General features: G+C 57.9%; 1 protein-coding gene across 1 annotated transcript in view; it reads left to right on the top strand.

The window, feature by feature from the left end:
- Positions 1–321: 321 nt before the first annotated feature.
- Positions 322–18,311, top strand: part of Nol4l (nucleolar protein 4 like) — a 121,137-nt gene continuing 103,147 nt past the window's right edge. Inside the window, exon 1 of the mRNA XM_076570886.1 lies at positions 322–661. Within this exon, the coding sequence (XP_076427001.1) occupies positions 341–661 (321 nt within the window). The 5' untranslated portion in view covers positions 322–340. The remainder of the gene's footprint in view (positions 662–18,311) is intronic.

Genomic DNA, 18,311 nt, shown 5'->3' with positions numbered 1-18,311 from the left:
GCCCGCGGGGCGGCCCGCCCCCTCTGCACCTCCGGGCCCGGAGCTGCCTCCATCGCTCCTGCATCCCGGCCGGGGGGAGGAGGAGGCGGAGCAGGAGGCGAGCCGGAGCCGCCGCCGCCAACGCCGCCGCCGCCGCCGCCGCCCGAGCAGGACAGAGCGCGCCGCAGCCCCGCGCGTCCGGCCGCCGCCCGCGCCCATCCAGCAGCCGCGCCGAAGCCACACCGCGGGACAACCCGGGCTGCGGCGCGCCCCTGCCCAGCCCGGCCCGGCCCAGCCCAGTCCCAGCACCGGGCGGCCCGGTGGCCGGCCCGCCCCCGAGGGCGCCGGGCGCGGCGAGAGGATGCCGAAGCCGACGCTGCTGCTGCGCGGGGGCTGGGAGCGCGAGCGCAGCCCCGGGGACTCGGAGCTGGGCCGCCAGTTCCGGGACTGGTGCCTGCGCACCTACGGCGACTCGGCCAAAACCAAGACAGTGACACGCAGCAAATACCAGCGGATCGCCGAGGTCCTGCAGGGCGGCGGCGGGACCGGCGCGGGCAGCGGCCCGGCGGCCGGCGAGAAAGGCAAGTTCCAGTTCTGGGTGCGCTCCAAGGGCTTCCGCCTGGGCAGCGGCCGGGAACCCAAGATGGGCCAAGTGGTGTATGTGCCGGTCAAGACGGGCTCGGTGAGTGCGCGCGCGGCGGCTGCGGGCCAGTCCCACGGCAGGGCTCGGGGCGGGCGGGGGCGGGGTGGGGGTGTGGATGTGTGTCCGAATGGTGTGTTCTTGGGGTTGTCGGTGTGTCTAGCCCACCGGGGCGCGCGCGTCCCTGCTCACCAGCCCTCCCTGGCCCGCCTGGGCAGCGCTCCGGGTTTGGGGTGTCCCTGCCCCCCTCTGCGCCGCTGCCCGGGCCGTGGCCGTGACGGGCGGGCTGTCCCAGGCTGCTCACCCCAGCGTGTTCTGTCCTCCCGTCCCCTCCCCCCAGCCCCCCCGCCAGCAGGCGGCTGCTCCGGAGCTCCAGCCTCCCCCCTCCCGCCCCGGGGCCGCCTGTCCCGGGCGCCTCGCGCTCCCGCCCCCGGGCCGGCTGGGCGGTGTGTGTGGTGTGTGTGTGTGTGTGTATGTGTGTATGTGTGTGTGTGTGTGTAAGGTGGTGCTGCGGGGGTGGGGAGGCAGGGGCAGCGGCGGGACGGGTAGTCCTCTGGGCCTCCAAGCACCAGGGGAGGGGGCCAGCCCTGGCACTGTCGCCCCGACCCCACCCGGCGCTGGCCCGGGGAGGGGCAGCCGGAGCCGCAGCCTGGCGCAGGAGCAGCCTCCCAAGGGTGGGTGGGGCGTCCCCGCCGCCCCCCGGGCCCCGCGCTCCCCCCACCACGGGACAGGGGCGGCATGACCTATCCATCCCCTCCCCTCCCCCGTCCCCCGGGCCGGCCCGGGTGGCTCTGGGGAGGGGGCGGGTAACCGCAGCCCCGGGGAAGGAGGAGGCCGGTGGCCGGGCGGGGGCGTCCCCTCCGGCCCGGGGCGCCCTGGAGAGGGCGTGCGGCTTGGGCCCCGCGGCTCCCCCCGCCGGGACCTCATTGTTCTGCAGAGGGTGGGGGCTGGGGGGGGGCGGCTGCTCTCGGGGCGCTGCTGAGCTTTGAACTTTCCGTCGCCCAGACCTTCGGGTAGTCTGTTCTGTCCCCGGCCCAGCCCGGCCGGGCCAGCCTAGCTTTCCTCCCCGCCGCCCCTCCCTGGCCTCGCCCGGCCGGAGCGCTAGAGCCCGGCCGCCCCGCGCCGGCCTCCCTCCTCCCTGCTCCCCCGCTCCCCCCTCCGCGCTCCTCCCCCGTCCGGCGCGCCCGCCCCGCGCTCAGCCCTGTCCCCGGCTGGAGCGGGCTCTTCACACACAATTGATTCGGTCGTTACGAAAAGTGCACTTGTCCCCTCCCCCTCCCCCTCCGGCGGCCGCCCGGGCCGGGCCCGCGGGGTGAGGGGACCGCGAAGGAGGGAGGCGGGAGGCAGGGAGCGGAGCCCGAGGCGCCTCCCCCCGCGCCCAGGGGACGGGGCTGCAGGCCGCGGGGAGTGGGAGCCGCGAGCGCGGAGGGCGGGCGGCCCATCTGCGAGGAGCGCTGATAACCGCGCCGCTGCCGCTGAGGCCGCCAGCAGCCCATCTGCGCCGCTGCCGCCTCCGGCCGGACGGGGAACAGGGGGCAGGGCCGAGGGGCGCGCCCACCGGCTTCCCGGAGCGGGAGGCTGAGCCATGTCCCTGCGGCGCGGGTCACAGAGCCCCCCAGCGCAAATGGGCACTCGCCCCCAAACGCAGGGAGTCTGGGTCATTGTCCCCTGCTCCGATGGGCCAAGGATCCTCCCTCAACCAAATCAGTGTCCATTTGCCCTTACGGGGCAGGTAAGCTGTCACCTCCCACAAGCATGCTAGGTCAGCCCTTCCCACCCTGCCAGTTTGGGACTTCCACTTGGTTCTCCCCATCCTGAGCAAGCCCTCCCTCCTCCAGGTGGTTTTTCCCAGGGCAGCCATCCGCTAGACGGTTAGTTAGATCCGTGCCTTCAGCCTCCAGGGCTTCCCAGGTCAGCCCCCACCTCATCGTTCTCCTGGCTACCCTTCCCAGCAGCGTAGTCTTGCCCAACTCCTTTTTAGGTAAGATTCCCCAGTCCACCCACTACAACTGGAGTTCAGGGGCGATGCTCCCACACCTGGCATCTGGTTTACTGGCTCTCTGTGGGTCACCCACTCCCCTCGGGAGTGGGAATCATGAGGCAGTTTGTCCATCCTTTTATTCCACACAGCTGTCACGGCAGAACGCCCCTTCCCATCCACCAGCAGAAGCTGGTGCTAGGCTTGGGCTCTGGTCCTGCCTGAGCTAGCTCACTAGCTGGCTGCTTCAGCTCTTGAAGCTCACTCACTCTGCCTGTCTTGCCTGCCTTTTACAGCAGGGACCTGACAAGCCTCCACCCTGGCTCTAGACCAATAATAAACCTTCCCCAGGGGACCACCTGCCTGGGAGGCAAAGAAACAGGACCCAGGCCTCCCTGCCCAGGCTGCCAAGAGGACGGCAAACACAGCAGGCGTGCCCTCCTGTGACAGCCTGCCCCTCCAGTTCCCTGTGCCTGCTTGCCTGGCCTGCTTGTCCCCAGAGAACCTGTTAGTTACCTGCCACATGCCTAGCCAACCAGAGCCAGCCACTGGAGATGTCCGGAGTGCTGCCACCCCATCTCCAAGTATCTTCCTGGGGTGCCGTTATCATTTTTTCCATTTCTATTTTCCTTTTCGCTGATCTGAGGAGCAGACCCTGCTGGGGATTCCAAGGCAGCCATGGCCTCTTCCTAGGAGGGCCTAAATGGGACATTTTTTGAAAGATGGAAAGGTCATCCCTCTGCCTTGACTGATCCACACACATATACACGTGCACATGCGTATACACACACGGCAGACATGCACCTGGAGATGAAAGCTGTCATTGCTTCTGGTGTCAGTGGGGAAGATTCTGTAGTTTGTCTTGGGTGGGTTCCTGTGAAGGTCATTGGGCCATAAACCTTTGTCTAGGACTTTTGTTTGGTGTCTCCAGGCCTCGAGGTAGGCCCTGGGCCGTTGAGATGAGTACTGGGCTTTGGAGTGGGTGAGTGACTTCTCCTGGGACCCCCCCCCCCCAGCAAGGAAGACAGGTGTGGCTGACAAAGTGATAGTAGTCTGCAGAGGCTGGAGAGGGAGCGGGGGCAGGTAGGAAATGTCAGAGACGTGAGGAGGCAGAGATAAGCCCATGGTGGCTTCAGTGGTCTGAGAGTGACCATCATGTGGGTCCTCTCTCTTCTCACACCACCCCAGGTCCCCTTTCTTCCCCCTACAGTTCTGTGAAGATCTGTGGTCAGGGCCCTTTCCCAGTTTCCAGGCCAGCCTCAGGTCGATGATCTGACACTTGTCCTGTCCCATCTGGCCCTGAGCTTTTCTGGGTGTGTGTGACAAAGGCTTAATCTGTCCGGACGGGCCAGGGCAAAGAGGAGGGCGCAGGGAATTACACTCAGCAGGGCCTCCTGCAGCTGGGGCCCATGTGGGGGTGGGGCTTGGCGGGGGAGGGAAGCCTAGCTTCGGGGAGGCCGGCTGGTCTCAGTGTGCAGGTTGTCACAGGAAGTCAAAGGTGCAGGCAGAAGACAGAGAGGGCGGAGTCCCTCACTGGTGCTCACAGGGACGAGATCTTTTATGATAAGAGCCAGCCAGGGCCTCTGGCTGGGCAAAGCCTGGTTAGTTAGGCTTTATTATTTCGTGTGCTTGGCCTGCTTTGGCCACATTGGGTGGCTAAGCAGGGGAAGCGAACCCCTTGGAGGGAAGACCCTCCGATTCTGTTCCAGCCACATAGTGAGTCCGCCCCTCTCCTTTTCCCCTGGCCTCTGAGTGGGGCTGCCTCTGGGACCTGGGAAGGCCACAGATCAGGCTGGGCCAGGACCCTGAGCCAGTTGTCAATTCCTAGGTCAAGAGAACCCCAAGGCTCTTTAGAGAGAAGTGGTCTCCGACCAACAGTACCATCTTCCAGTACACAAACTGAGGCCCCAGGGAGAGGCAGCTCCACTGTGAGAGCTAGCACTGGGGCATAGGTCTCTGAACTCCACCATCGTCTCTCCTGGGCCTAGCACAGGCTTCGGATCCCACCATGAGAGCCATATTCCTCCCGGGCCCCCTGTGGGATCGCCCAACCCCACTGTCAACACGAGGCTTCTGTGAGCTGGACCCCAGGTGTTGCGCTGGCCAAATTGACTAATGGTGGTCTTTTCCCAGTTTGCAGATGACGTTCATTTAGTGGAAAGCGTTTTCACAGTCTGAAGTCTTCCTCCCCAGAGCTTTTGTGTAAACCTTTGGCACCTGCGGCCACTGGTCTGGGCGGGAAAGGGCCTCTGGTGATGCAGTGTAACATTGTAACAGGCTTTGGCTGAGTAACAGGCTTCTGCCTTCGGGGGAATGCCTTCCTCAGGATTCTCCTTGGTTTTCTTCAAACCGTCACCACCACACCTATTTTTCTCTCTGCCTCTCTCTCCTTTTTTCTTCCTCCACGTTTTTTTTTTTTTTCTTCTTTAAATTTTAGATGGGGTCTCACTATGTAGACCCCGGCTGGCCTGTGTAAACCAGGCTGGTCTCAAACCTGGTAGAGATCATGGAATTAAGGCAAGCACTCACGGCGCCTGTTCCTCAGTAGGCTAGTGTGTGCCTGTCACTGGCCTGAGATGGGAATCTCACAGCAGCGTAGAGGCCAACATGCTATTCACCTGTCAGATAGGTAAACTGAGGCTTAGGGAACGTAAAAAATTTCCCTAGACCACAGGACTGAGTGGGCGGGCCTTGGGCTTGGATACTGCTTCATTCGCATTTCTGTTCTGACTCTAAGGTATACTGCAACCTAATCTAATCTGAATGTCTAAGCCCTTCGTGATAGGCTTTCAGTCCCTTACCTGTCAGTCTGAATGTGTTTAGAAGGGCCCCCCAGTCAAGATGTCTGGAATTGTAGTTTGGTGCCATGTAAGATGTCTGGGGTTTTTCTAGAGCACAACAGGGTAGGCATGGGTGAGGAAGGCCTCTGTTGTCCTGGGTCTCAGGGGACTTTGAGAAGAGAGTTGACCACCGTGGTGTCTGGTGCAGGCCCCATTTAGATTTCTCAGGAGTGGCAGAGGAAGGAAAGCCTTTTCATTAATTAAGCCTCCATAATTTGGGTAACAGGGTCCTGGAGCCTTGGGGAGGTATTTTAGAGCTGAGTGTCATTTGGATATGAGTGTCGGGCTGTGACTTTCTGAGTCCTCTTTGGCTCTGGGTCACTCCACTGGGGTGGGGACAGCATGTACTCTTCTTCCTTCACTAAGTAGCCCGCCCTCTCCTTTGTGCCCCAGATGGGCTACCTTCCTGTCTAGAAGGCCAGGAAATACTCCTGGGAACACTGGTGGGTGGGTGGGGGGGTGAGAAGGAGTTGGGGCAGGGAAGCCCGTGACTAGGGCTCTCTAGGGACAAAAGTTGGTGGCTTCAGACAAACCTTGGCTTCTCCAAGCCAGCTCTTACCTTAGAGGTTGTACCACGGATGACGGAGTCCACACGAGTGTGAAGCCATGGGGTAAAACACATGTGCACAGTGTATGTGCATAGAGTACATGCTCCAGTCAGCCATGTGGGTATGCCTATCTGTGTTGGCTGAGAATGGTGGTGGGAATGTGTGCCCGGGCACCGGTGTGTGCAGGTGGAGGGAGGCAGCGTGCTTGTGATGTATGTGGTTGTGAGCGTCTGTGTTGGCAGCTGTGGGAACACCTGGGGTGCCGTGACGGCAGACCATGGTGTGACTGTGTGTGAGGATCTGATAGAAAGCCCTGGCTGGCTGGTGGTATGCTGTTCATGGGGTGCTGTTCATCACAGCTGGGTCAGTCCAAGGGGACCCCCTGACTCTGGTGTTCCTCTTGGCCAGCTGAAGCTGAGTTAGAGAAAGTGAGTGGGAGATGGGGCCTTGTCCCCATGCTGGAAACTAAAACATTTCCTTGACAGCCTCTCCCGTCCTCCCCAGGTCCAAAGTCTAGTCCCCGGGGCAGGATGGATTGTTCTGGGAGAGAGGGTTCTGAATCTGAAGTCAGGTCGGGGACCATGGACAGGATCTCAGCTCCACTTTGGTGGCAGGTAGCCTGCCTGGAATCTTCAGGCCTCTGTTTCCTTGCCTGGAAAACAGTCATAAAGGATGCCGAACCTGGACAACCTGGAGACGGCAGTGTTCTCCTTGAGGGCAGTGGTTAAGGAAGGCACCCAAGGTCACCCTGCTAGTGTCAAAACCAGGTCTGGCCCCTGAGCACCAGAGCAGGCAGAGGAGTGGGAGGAGGGCTGGGTGGCAGCCTGCTGTGGCCGCAGGCCTGTTAGGGTAAAGACTGCCCTTAAGACATGGGGTGGGACTCAGCCTTTCCAGCCACAGGGCCATGGATGGGTTTGCATCCCTGTTCCAACCTCTCTTAGGACACTCCTGTGAAGTTCACATCCCAAGGCACACAGCAAGTGTTGGAAAAAGTTGACTACTAGGTGAGCTTGCTAAGCTTTGCCCTTCCCCCCAAAAACGGCCATGGTGATGAAAACTGTCATGGACGTTGACTGGGACCCAGCCCAGGCCCTGGGACTCAGTAGGCAGCTGCAGGGACTTGCTTCCTTAAGATTGTGCCTGAGGCGTCTCTGTGCTGCTGTGTCCTCAGGGGCTGGGGAACGTGGTGGGAACTGAGCACCCCTCAGTACCCGGTACCCCTCTTTGCTGCTGCTGGGAAGGCCGGCAGAGAGGGGAGGTTTACCACCTCTGTTGAATGCCCTGTTGAATGCCCAGCCCACCACCTGCTGATAAATCCCTGAGGCCAGGGTCTGAGCAGGTCTCTCAGTCACCCAAGCCCCTACCCTGTGCCAGTTAATTAATCTTCCCCCCCCCCCAAAAAACGTGGGACGAGAGAGGTCAGAAGCCCTTCCTGGGTTCCCCAGTAAGCAGGGCTCAGACGCCAGAGCTCTGTCTGGCTTTCTCTGCAGAGTGTCCTCAGCCTCCGCCCACCCCAGGCTCACAGAGCCCTTGCCTGAGGGCCATTCTGAGGTTTCCCAGACCTCCATCAGCCCTTCCACCTGCTGGCCCAGCCTGGGGAGGCAGATGCCACCCTCCCTCCCTCCCTCCCTCCCCCTTCCCTCGCCCCTCCTCCTGGTCCTGATCAGCTGCAGCTGCAGGCCTGGCCTGGGCAACTCCAGGGGGTGGGGAGCCTGGAGGGAAGCTGCTTGGCCCTCGGGACAGGGTCACCAGCTCCTCCATCTTCGTGCCTCTTGGCCACCCTGGGACATGGAACTCCTCCGCTACAGGCAGGAAAAGTGTGACAGTGCAGAGGGAATTCGCTCCAGGTCCAGCAGAATCCCAGCGCTGAGCAAACATCTGGTTGTATAAGCCAGCCCCCCACCCCCACCCCACACCCCCACTTCTTGTTGTCAAGCCTCTCCTCTCCCCATCTAGTCCCTCCATCCTGCCTTCCTGAGCCACGTCTAGGAGGTGTTTCACCTCTTTCTTCTTATCTTTGTCTCCTCGCCCAGCCAGCTCATTTGAAAATCCTGATTCTGTCTTCAGCGTCTCAAGCCCCACCACATCTGTGCCTCCTTGAGCTGTGACCAGCCCTGGCTAGCGGGGCGGGGCGGGGCGGGGCGGGGCGGGGCATCAGCCCCCTACTGGTTCCCAAATCCACTCTGGCCAGAGGATCCCTTCTTCGTCCATACAACCAGAGGAGACTTTTTGAAAGGCAAGCCAGGTTCTGTCCTTCTGCCCGGAGCCCTCCGGGGACTTTACCTGATTCCTGGATGTAGTGGCACACACCTGTAAGTTGACCCTCAGCACTCAGGTAGAGGACAGCTGGGTCACAGCTGGGACAATAGAGTGAGACTCCACTCAGGAACCAAACACAAGATCCCACCTCACTCCAGGCAGGGGTGGATGTCCCCGAGCCCCGTGAGATCTGGCCAGCTGCCTGCTGCCTGCTGTCTCTACAGCCGTCCACTCGGCCTTATCCATCTGGCCACACCCTGCCGGCTTCCACTATTTTGCAAGCGCAGTAGGCCCCAGGGCCTTTGCACTGGCTCACCCCGTCATCTCCCTTCACCCCAGTTTTCTGTGCGGCTGGCCGGCTCTGTCTCCTTAAAATTTTTGCTAAATATCACCTCTTCAGAGAGATGGCCCTGAGGTCTCTGGGATGCTGTCCCCACCTCTCTGTCTTTCCTGTCACCCTTGTGTGACTTGGTAGACAGTACTGCCTCAGTGTTTCCCCTCAAGGGGGCAGCTTCAGCAGGGCTCTGCCTCTTTGTTTACTTTACACCCCAGAGGCCTGGAGTCGCCCCTGCCCCTCCCGGTTCCCTGCAGGGAAGGGTTACACAGATGTTCCCCTCTGAGTCAGACTCCAGGGCCCCAGAGCCCTAAGCACAGACACAGCCTTCAACCCACGGGTGCCTGGGAAGTCCTCAGAGAACTGACCTTTGACCTGGGCCTTAAGGTGCCCAAAACATCTTTCATGGGTGTAGAGATAAAGAGGTTGTAACTGAGGCAGGGTGGATGCAGTTGGGGAGGCCTTTGCAGGATGGAATCTGGTTGGCTTTCCCTGTGGCTGAGGATGGCCACTGATTTAGTCTGTTGAGAACAGAATGGCTTCAGAATCCTGAGGACTGGACTGGGGAACCTGGCTGGGGCTAGTTGGAGGAGAAGGATCTGGAAAAGTGCTATACCTGCAGGGTAGGTTGAGTAAGGGTTGAGGTTAGGTTGGTTTAGAAGGAGCCTTGGAGTCATGGGGTTATTATGGGCTCTAGAGAAGGAGAAAGGGGTTCAGTCAGAGAAACAGCCATGGGAGGCTGTAGGCCTCGCCCCATAGGAGTTGGGACAGCAGCTGAGGTAGGACATGTGTGTATGAGATGGAAAGAGAGGCATCCAGGGAGCCAGGAGATGTGTGGGGGCACGGGCGGATCTGGATGAAACTGTAGGTGGCAGGGGTATGTGGGGGGGCGGGCAGCAGGGGTGTGTGGTGGGGTGGCACGGATGTGGGAGGGGTGTGGGAGGTTGGCAAGGGTGTGGGGGTGGCAGGGGTGTGTATGGGGGGTGGCAGGGGTGTGGTGGGTGGAGGTGTGGGGGGGTGGCAGGGGTGTGGGGGGGGGTCTTGAGCAAACTCTGGTAAGTAGAATCTAAGAAGTGTCCACAAGCCCTAGGGTGCCTGAGGGAGGCCAACAGGGAACCCTAGGGACTCAAACCTCAGTGGCCAGCTCAGGAGCTGCCATGTGCACAGGAACCCTGGGCTGCCTGGAACTTTCCTGCTGAGTTGGGACCCGTCATCTCTTGCTCCTGGAAGGCCTCTGCTTGGGTGGATGACTCAGCATTTCTCAGCATCTGAGGACTGAGCAAATGTTCTAGCAGACATGGAGCCTTCCCTCATCAGGCCAGGCCTAATGGAGTATGAGGAGTGGACAAGAACACGTGAGGTCCAGGGCCTCATCTCAGGTCTGTCCGTCCGTCCGTCTGTCCGTGGACCGGCCCCTAGCTTCCCAGTCTTGCATGGTCCTCAGCCACCTTGAGAGGTTGTTATGACCCCATTCTACAGGTTAGCAAACCAAGGCACAGCCTGTGCTGGGCGCCCAGCTAGGTAGCCACTAGCAACTTCTGTTTCATCAGAAGAATGGGTCTGAGGGCAGTTCTTCAGGGTTGATGGGAAAATTAAGGAAAGAATTGAGTGAAATGCATCACATAGTCGGGTTGACATTCTCATAGGGATGTGAAGTCCGCACAGATGCTCAGTACTCATGACTAGGCTGGAGCAGTTACAGGGAAGACCAGAGGACAACAGGACCAATGGCAGACACGCCTTTAATCTGTACCCTGTGGGTTGGTGGGATGGTGGCTCGAAGCTCAGTTTGCTAGGCTGGTTAGGGTAGAGGCGGTTGCTCCATCTCAGGCACCTGGGGGAGGGGGAGGACTCCTGCAAAGATGCCAGAGTCAGGCCGCTGTCAGCCTCTGGTGAGGTCCTCTTTGGGGTAGCAAGAAGGCTGGATGGAGGAAGTAGCACCCAGAGCTCAGTCAGTGGCTTGAGGGACCTGGAGCTTCTCCAGAACTCTGAGTTGAGAGGCCTGGGGGAGTGGAGGGTTATGGATGGTTTTGTTTTGGTGATGGTGTCAGAACCCAGGGCCTCCGCATGCTGTACCCTCAAGCCTTTCAGATTGATGCTGAGGCTCTCTGCAAGTATGTGGAGCAGTGGGGAGTTGGAGGCAGGGGGCTGGTCTGAGGCAGGGGGCTCTGTCATTTACTACCTTGAAATCTTGAACACATCCCCTTTCTAATCCCTAGTTTCTTCCTTTATTACATGGAACGATAGGACTGGCAGTGTAGCTCAGCGGTTGTGATCTTACTTAGCATGAACAAGGTCCTGGGTTCCATCCCCAGCACCACAAAATATTTATTCGTGTGTATGTATGTGTGCCTGCATGAGTTTATATGCACCATATGTATGCAGGTGCCCATGGAGACCAGAGAGTGTTGAATCCTTCCAAGTTGGAGTTACAGGTGTTTGTGAGCTGCATCACGTGGGTGCTGAGAACTGAACCCAGGTCCTCTGCAAAACCAATACTTAAACAGTGAGACATCTCTTCAGCCCCAACCACAAAGTAAGTTTAAGGAATATAAGTAAAATGGAGTAGAAAATGCTCTGGATTCCATCCATCCTCTTGCAGGCTCTAGGCCACTGTGTAGGGCTTCTACCCCAGGGTGATGCCCTGTCCTCAGTAACAGTGAGCTGCTGTCAGGGCTTTGATGGAATGAATGGCCATTGAACCCCAGGGGCTGCAGGGCTGCCTGTGGACCTTTGAGTTCAGTGGCCTGGCCTCTGGTTGAGCTCTCAACTAGCGCTCACTCAAGGATCTTGAGAAAGTCCCTGCCTCCTTTCAAGCCGGTTGTCAGTTCTGTGAGCCCGATGGTTTTGCCTGTGTTGAAGCTGTGGGGAGTAGGAGGCTCCCAGCAAAGTGCTCAGCCCAGAAATCCAGAGGTTTGCTGCTGCACCTGGCCTGTAGTCAGCAGCAGCTGCGGGAGACTCTGGGATCGAGGGTCAAAGAAGCAGTGGGCTACGGTGAGGAGAGAGAGCGAGGGGGAGTGGGCACAGGGACACAGGCATGGCAGGGAGGGGGCTTCCAGGAAGAGGACATCAGCCTCCAGGATTGGCTGGGACCTGGTCCTCAGTCATCGAGTCATGGGAGGTGAGCCCATTGGGAGGGTGGCTTTCAGGAGGCAGGAGGAAGAACCCAGCCAGATTCTTGGACTCCAGGCTGCCCATTAAGAGCTGTGTGTATCCCAGGTGTGGTGGCACATGAACTTAATCCCAGCACTCAAGAGGCAGAGGCAGGCAAATCTCTGAGTTCAAGGCCAGCCTGCTCTACGTAATGCGTTCCAGGATAGCCAGGGCTACACAGAGAAATCCTGTCTGGAAACAACCCCCCCCCAACCCCCCCCCCCCCCCCCCCCCCCCCCCCCCCCGCCACACACACAAAAGAGCTGTGTGTGTGTATTCCCTGAGGTCTGGGGGCTCTGGATTCGAATCCTTGTTCCCTTACTGACTATGAAACCTTAGAAGCAACTTCTTCAGGTCTCCATTTCCACATCTGTAAAATGGAAGAGTGGTGATGTTAAAGCTCTCTTGGGGTGTAGGGGTGATTAGGGGTATACTGGGTCAATGCCCCCTGCATACCTCCAGAGTGAAAACAGTGACCGCAATGGCACAGCCTGTGTTTGGTGACTGTCTGGGAAGTACCAGGTCCTGTGCCAGAGACCTTCCGTGTGCTGGGCCTTGTGTGGCTGACCACTTGTCTTTCCTCACACACAGAGTCAGGCTCAGAGAAGCTGAGTCCGTGTGTCAAGGCTTCACAGTTGTAAGAGACAGAGTGGGCACTGGGAGCCACATGATGAAGTCTGACTTTGGCTCCCCACATCGCCCATCCTTTTGGCAGCTGGACTGAACCCCAGGGGACTGTAGGGGTGCTATATAGGCTTGGATGGTGGCTCTTACAAGGATGAGCAGGGTAGTATGGATCCATATGGCAAAAGGCTAACTCTGGGCCACGCTGTGGCTCCGTATCAGCCCAGTGGGAGAGCCTGGTGGCAGCTCTGGGGGGTCGAGGCCCTGTCCTTTATGGTGGCAGAAGTTTCTGTTCGGCCACAGTGCTGCTACAGCTCCAAGAGACCAGTATGGTCTGGATGGCATCGGAGCTGAGGGTGAGGAGAAGGTGCCATGGGGTCAGGGAGGGATCTGGGAAGCTGCTGTGAGCCAGTGATTCTGGAACTGGGGAAAGGAGGGGCCAGGGCCTCCCAGGAAAGCTAGGACCCTGTGGGCAAAGGTGCTTGGGACAGGCTTGCTTACAGGGACTCTGTGTGTGTGTGTGTGTGTGTGTGTGTGTGTGTGTGTGTGTGTGTGTGTGTGTGTGTGTGTGTGTGTATGGTTTAAGGCAACAGTAACTCAGCAGCAACCCCCAGTGGCCAGCTCCTGCCCCTGCCCCAAGCTTCCCAGTCCTTGAGTTTCCCAGCTTTGTCCTTCCACTGGACTCTGGAGCCAGGCTGCCAAGTTTGGATCCTGAGCCCCCCATCTGTGTGCTGTGTGACGTGGGCAACTTGTTGAACTTCTCTGTTTCAGTTTCTGCATCTGACCAGGGTGGGCTAACTTACACAATCTGCGTCAGGGAAAATGGAGGGCTTCAAATTGGGCATGTGGTTGAGGTCGCCGCGTGGCCGCCGCCATTGCCACCACCATTGCCACCACCGCTGCCGCCGCCACCGCTCTTGGCATTACTGTTCTGCATGCATAGCTGTTCACACTTCATGTGCACGTTTAAATGTCTGCTGAGAACCCTTCTCCGGTCCCAAAGCTCAGTTTGGGTGCCCCCCAACACTGGGAAAGAGGCAGGGGGAGAGGTCAGCCTGAGGTCAGTCCCGTAGCTCCAGATCTTGCAGTAGGAAGCTTCTGTGTGGAGGGGTTTTCCTGGTTGCTGGTGAGCCCCAGGGCCTCCTTGCTTCACCCAGGGCTTGTGGACAGATCCTCTGCCCCTAGACAGGGTGCTTCAGGTGATGATGGGTACGGGAGAGGACAGGACCAAAGAAAGATCTGTGACCAGGCTCCAGTGATAGGGTGCATGGCCTTCTCTGCCCCTTCTTAACCCTGCACTCCTTAGAAAACCTCCTGTGAAGGGAGGTGGCACCATGTTGCTGTGGGGAGCCCGGGCAATGCCTCAGGTATGATGGAGGGCTGGGTTGCTCACTGAGGACCTGGCTGGCAGGTCCTTGGCCTCAGGAGGAACGCTGCTGCCTTTTGTGGATCCCAGCCCAGTGGAGAAGCCTACTGATATTGAGTGGCTGGGCGGGGGAATAACGAACCAGACCAGTCCTCGGTTTCCTCCTCTGTCTAGCAGACCTGTTTGTGACAGACGTTTATGTGCACAGCTGTCTGGTGCAGGCAAGAGCTTCTGGCCCAGGTCCTGCCTCATGGCTCTGCATTCAGCAGCAGTTGCAGTTAAAGAACGAAGACTAACGTGGAAGCCACCAATGAGGGGCACAGGCTGCTGGGCATGGTGGCCCCTACCTATGAATCCAGTACTCGGGAGGTGAGTTCTAGGCAGTCTGAGTAGACTTCACGGTGCTGTCTTAAAACACACTCTCCAAACATCCAATACAGAGCTCAGAAGGGCTGGGCCACTTATTCACCCCCAGGCAGCAAGCCCTGCTCATTCATTCCTCCAGAGCATGGGAGTGAGGAGTGGGGACAGCGCAGACTTGACCTCCTCCCTCCGACATGAAGGCCAGAGGCTGGGGAGCCAGGCAGCCATCCTTATCCGGAGGGTGTCAGCTCTGTTGAACTCTGGGGCCACTTCTGTAAACAATCTCCAGCGCCCACCAGCTGCCCCATCTGGAACCTCCCTTTTCTGGGAAGTAGAACTCTCCGAGGTGCAAGGAATGAAGGGCCTTTCCTAGCACCTCATCCTGATTCTTGTCACTTCCCTGCAGTGGCACTCACTGTCCTTCCTCTGTCCTCTTCACCATCACTCACTGTGTACTCATTTAGCTACTTTTAGAGGGGCCTCCTGGGAGGTAGCCTCGAGCCCCACAGGTATAGCGTCTGCCCTGGCAGAGTTCGGGATACATTGTGGTAAATAGATGCTACATAGTTACAATGGTGGCGCTCATGGAATGGCAACGGGTGCTGGTGATGATGGTACGGTGATGATGATGGGAAGTGGTGAGGTGGTAGTTAGGCTGCTGGTGGTGATATTAATGGTGATACGGGTGGTGGTGGTGGTGGTGGTAATGATGTTGTAGTGGTGATGCTAATGATTATGATAATGGTGATGGTAGTGGTTGTGATAAGATGTTGATGATAGTGGTGATGAGTGTGGTGATGCTCATGATGGGGTGATGGTGGTGGTGATTATGATGATAGTGGTGATGATGGTAATGGTGATGATGGTGGTGGTGGTAGTGACTGATGAGATGGTTGTGGTGGTGGTGATGGTAATGGTGAGGATGCTGGTGGTGATAATGGTGATGATGGAGGTGGTAATGTGATGGTGCTGGTCATGAGGTGGTAGCTATGATGCTGGTGATGGTGGTTGTGATGATGGGGGTAAGGATGATGCTGATGATAATGGACTGGTGGGTTCTAACCATAACGATGGTGGTGATGGTAATGACAAGGTTGGTGGTGATGGTGGGATGATAGGAGTGTGTCAGCTCACAGTTCAGTGAGTACTCGTGGAGTGATGACCTAAGTGCTTCCTGTGTGTTTGCACATTGGCTTCTGCACCAATACAGCATGGCATGGAGCTCTTACACAACTTGCCAAGGCCCCTGTGAGCCGGATGTGAGCTCAGGCAGGCTGCTTGACCAGCAGCCACTTCAGCCATGGCTGCTTGCCAGTGTAGCACACAGCCACCTCCCCTGTCTCCTCAGATCCCTTTCTTGCTTCCTGGGACCAGCACAGGAGGAAAGGGCCTGAGCCTGACTTGCCCAGGCAGGGTTTATGCTGTTTGTCTTCTCCACAGCACCTTGTCTGAGAGAGCAGAGCCATCCTCCGAGGGGCCGCTTGAAAGTTAAGGAGTTTCCCTTTCCACAGGTGATGGCTTCTCAGGAGGGGATCTCACATCATAACTCAGGAGGCGGAAAAGAGAAGATTCTGTTGTTTACCCACTTCTGGGATCTGGTGTGGGCGTGGCTGGCCGAGGCTAGGGGCTCTGGAAGGACCACTCTACCCACCTTGCTGATTACTTTACACAGGCCCTCTGCTCTCTGTGCTTACAAATCCAAGCTGATCCCATGAAGGTGAGAGGAAGGGACAGGTCTCGAGGCAGAAGGCCGGGACGCAAAGGTGGCTTCGATGCTTCCTGGGTGTCCCAAGTCACACCCCATTCCCAGTCTGGGCCTCAGTTATTATGCTCACTTGTCCAAGCATTTGCCGTGTGCCTGCTCTGTACCCAGGTGCTCTACAGTGGAAACGCAGAGGGCAATCACTAGGGGCCAGCAAGATGCCTCAGCAGGCGAAGGTGCTTGCTGCCCAAACCCAGCAGCCTGAGCCTGAGCTCTGGGACTCACACCCGTGGTGTATGGAGGGAACTGACTCCTGGGAGTTGTCCTCTGACCTTCACGTGTGCACCGGAGCATGGGTGCCTCACCCAATATATAAATGAGTGGAATAAAAATGAGAAAAAAGAAAATCCGTGCCATCGGAGAACTGTCACACGGTGGGGCTGATACCGCACGATAAACAAGGAGACTGCCTGGCTTGCCGGGCTGGCAAATGCCAGAGAGGGTAGAGCAGGGGGAATTTTAAAGAGTGTCAGGGAAGGCTTCTCATAATGACAGCTGAGCAAGGCCGGGATAGGTGCTGAAAAGTAAGCTATGCAGGCGTTTAAGGAAGAGGAAGCACAAGGGCCCTGAGGCAGGGGTGTGTCCGTGAGTTTGAGGAACAGTGAGGAAACCATAGCCCTTAACTCCTGCTACCTTTGTATTTGGAGCGTAAAAGACCAGCTGTTTGTTTATATTTGTTTGTTTATTTATTTATTTACCAAGATATGTAGCCCTGGCTGTCCTGGACCTCACTCTGTTGACCAGGCTGGCCTCAAACTCACAAAGATCTGCCTGCCTCTTTCTCCCAAATGCTGGGATTAAAGGCATGTGTCACTATGCCTGTCCAAAAGATCAGCTTTTACCTCTCAGGACTCTGAAAGGTATCAGAACAAAATAATTTATTTGCCTTTATAGCGCATTCCTAGATGGAGCTGGGCAAAGGGGGAGGGGAGATCTTGCTGGCTGCTTCTTCAACTCTTTGAGTAGCTTTTACGACCTGTAGTGACTCTGAGGAGGGAGCATTGTCATCTTGGCTCCTTACTGGAGAGGGTGGCTCTTTCCTGCCTGGTCCTGGATTAGAATTATGGGTCTACCACTTTTCAGCATGACTTTAGGCAAGTTCTTCTCTGGGCATCGGTGTCCTCAATAAGGACAGGATGCTTGTAGATCAGAGTGGCAATGGGATTGCAGAGAATCCTCCAGAAATCGAGTAAGAGCCCAGCCTGGTGTGCTCAGTCAATGTTTAAAACTACAGGCTGGCCAGTTGTGGTGGCGCACACCTTTAAGCCCAGCACATGGGAGGCAGAGGCAGGTGGATTTCTGTGAGTTTGAGGCCAGCCTGGTCTACAGAGCAAGTTCCAGGACAGCCAGGGTTACACAGAGAAACCCTGTCTCAGAAAAACCGGAAAACCCAGAGGTTGATCTTTCGCCTGATTTGAATCATTCTCCTATTTTGCAAGCTTGTCTTGTTGCATGGGTCCCTAAGAGTCCCATGAGAAAAAGGGGACAAGAAATAATAGCCCACCTTAGGAGAGAGAAACTGAGGCCTGGATTGGATGAGTGAGTTGCCCATGGTCATAGTGAGCATCAGGACAGATGGATATGAAGACCAATGCCTCCTGGGCTCCAGGAGCTTCATGGTGCGTGGGACCTCCTGCGTACTCATCTGCGGCCATGAGTGGGCAGGTCCACTTGGCACAGCCACACAGGGCATCCTCACCCCCACCACACACAGTAGCAGCCACTCAGATTTGTGGTTCAGAGCAGGTTTTGCAAGGCATGGTCAGGAGGGCTGTGGTGATGCTGGGGAAAGGCTGGAACTGGGAGAAAGACAAGCCACGGGGCAGCGGGCGTGGGGCCAGGTCTGGGAGAAGAGGAAGGAGTGCTTCATGTGATTGTCTGCTTGGACTGTGTGTCCATCCAGGGAAAGGAGGGCCGGGTCTCCAGACTGTTCCGCCATGATGCCCCCAAAGAGTGCTGCCCCATCAACCTCTCTTAACCTCAGGACAGCCCCACGAGGGGATATCACTGCAGAGGAAGCTGAAGACGGACATGCCTATCCGGGGCGGAGAAGCCAGGACCCGGGGCAGGCCTGCCTGACCCCAGGCCCCAGGTGCTGGCAGGTAGGCCTGTATAGGGGAACCCCCTTCTCTTTTGACCTACCTTTCTGGCCTGCCAGCCCCTGGTTCAAGATCCAGCCCAGGAGTCCCAGCTCCTTGGTTATTGTAGCCTCAGCCCTCAAATTATTTGTCTTCTGGCCACTAGATTTAGCCCAGCTATGTACTAGCCTCGTAGAGGACAGCACACTGCCTGGCTCCTGCGAAGGAGTGGCCAGGGAGCCCACTTTGGTTCACACCGTGGAGGACACGGACATCTTTACCCCGGGCACACCAGTAACTCCATTTTTCTGGACCCATTTCATAGATGAAGAAATTGAGGCACAAAGCGTGACGATCGACGATTATGTCTTGAAACATAAGAGGCAG

The sequence above is a fragment of the Peromyscus maniculatus genome, chromosome 4 (genome assembly GCF_049852395.1).
Source record: "Peromyscus maniculatus bairdii isolate BWxNUB_F1_BW_parent chromosome 4, HU_Pman_BW_mat_3.1, whole genome shotgun sequence".
NCBI classification, from domain to species: Eukaryota; Metazoa; Chordata; class Mammalia; order Rodentia; family Cricetidae; genus Peromyscus; species Peromyscus maniculatus.
Note: the sequence above shows the minus strand (reverse complement) of the source record. Positions and strands in the feature narration are given on the sequence as shown.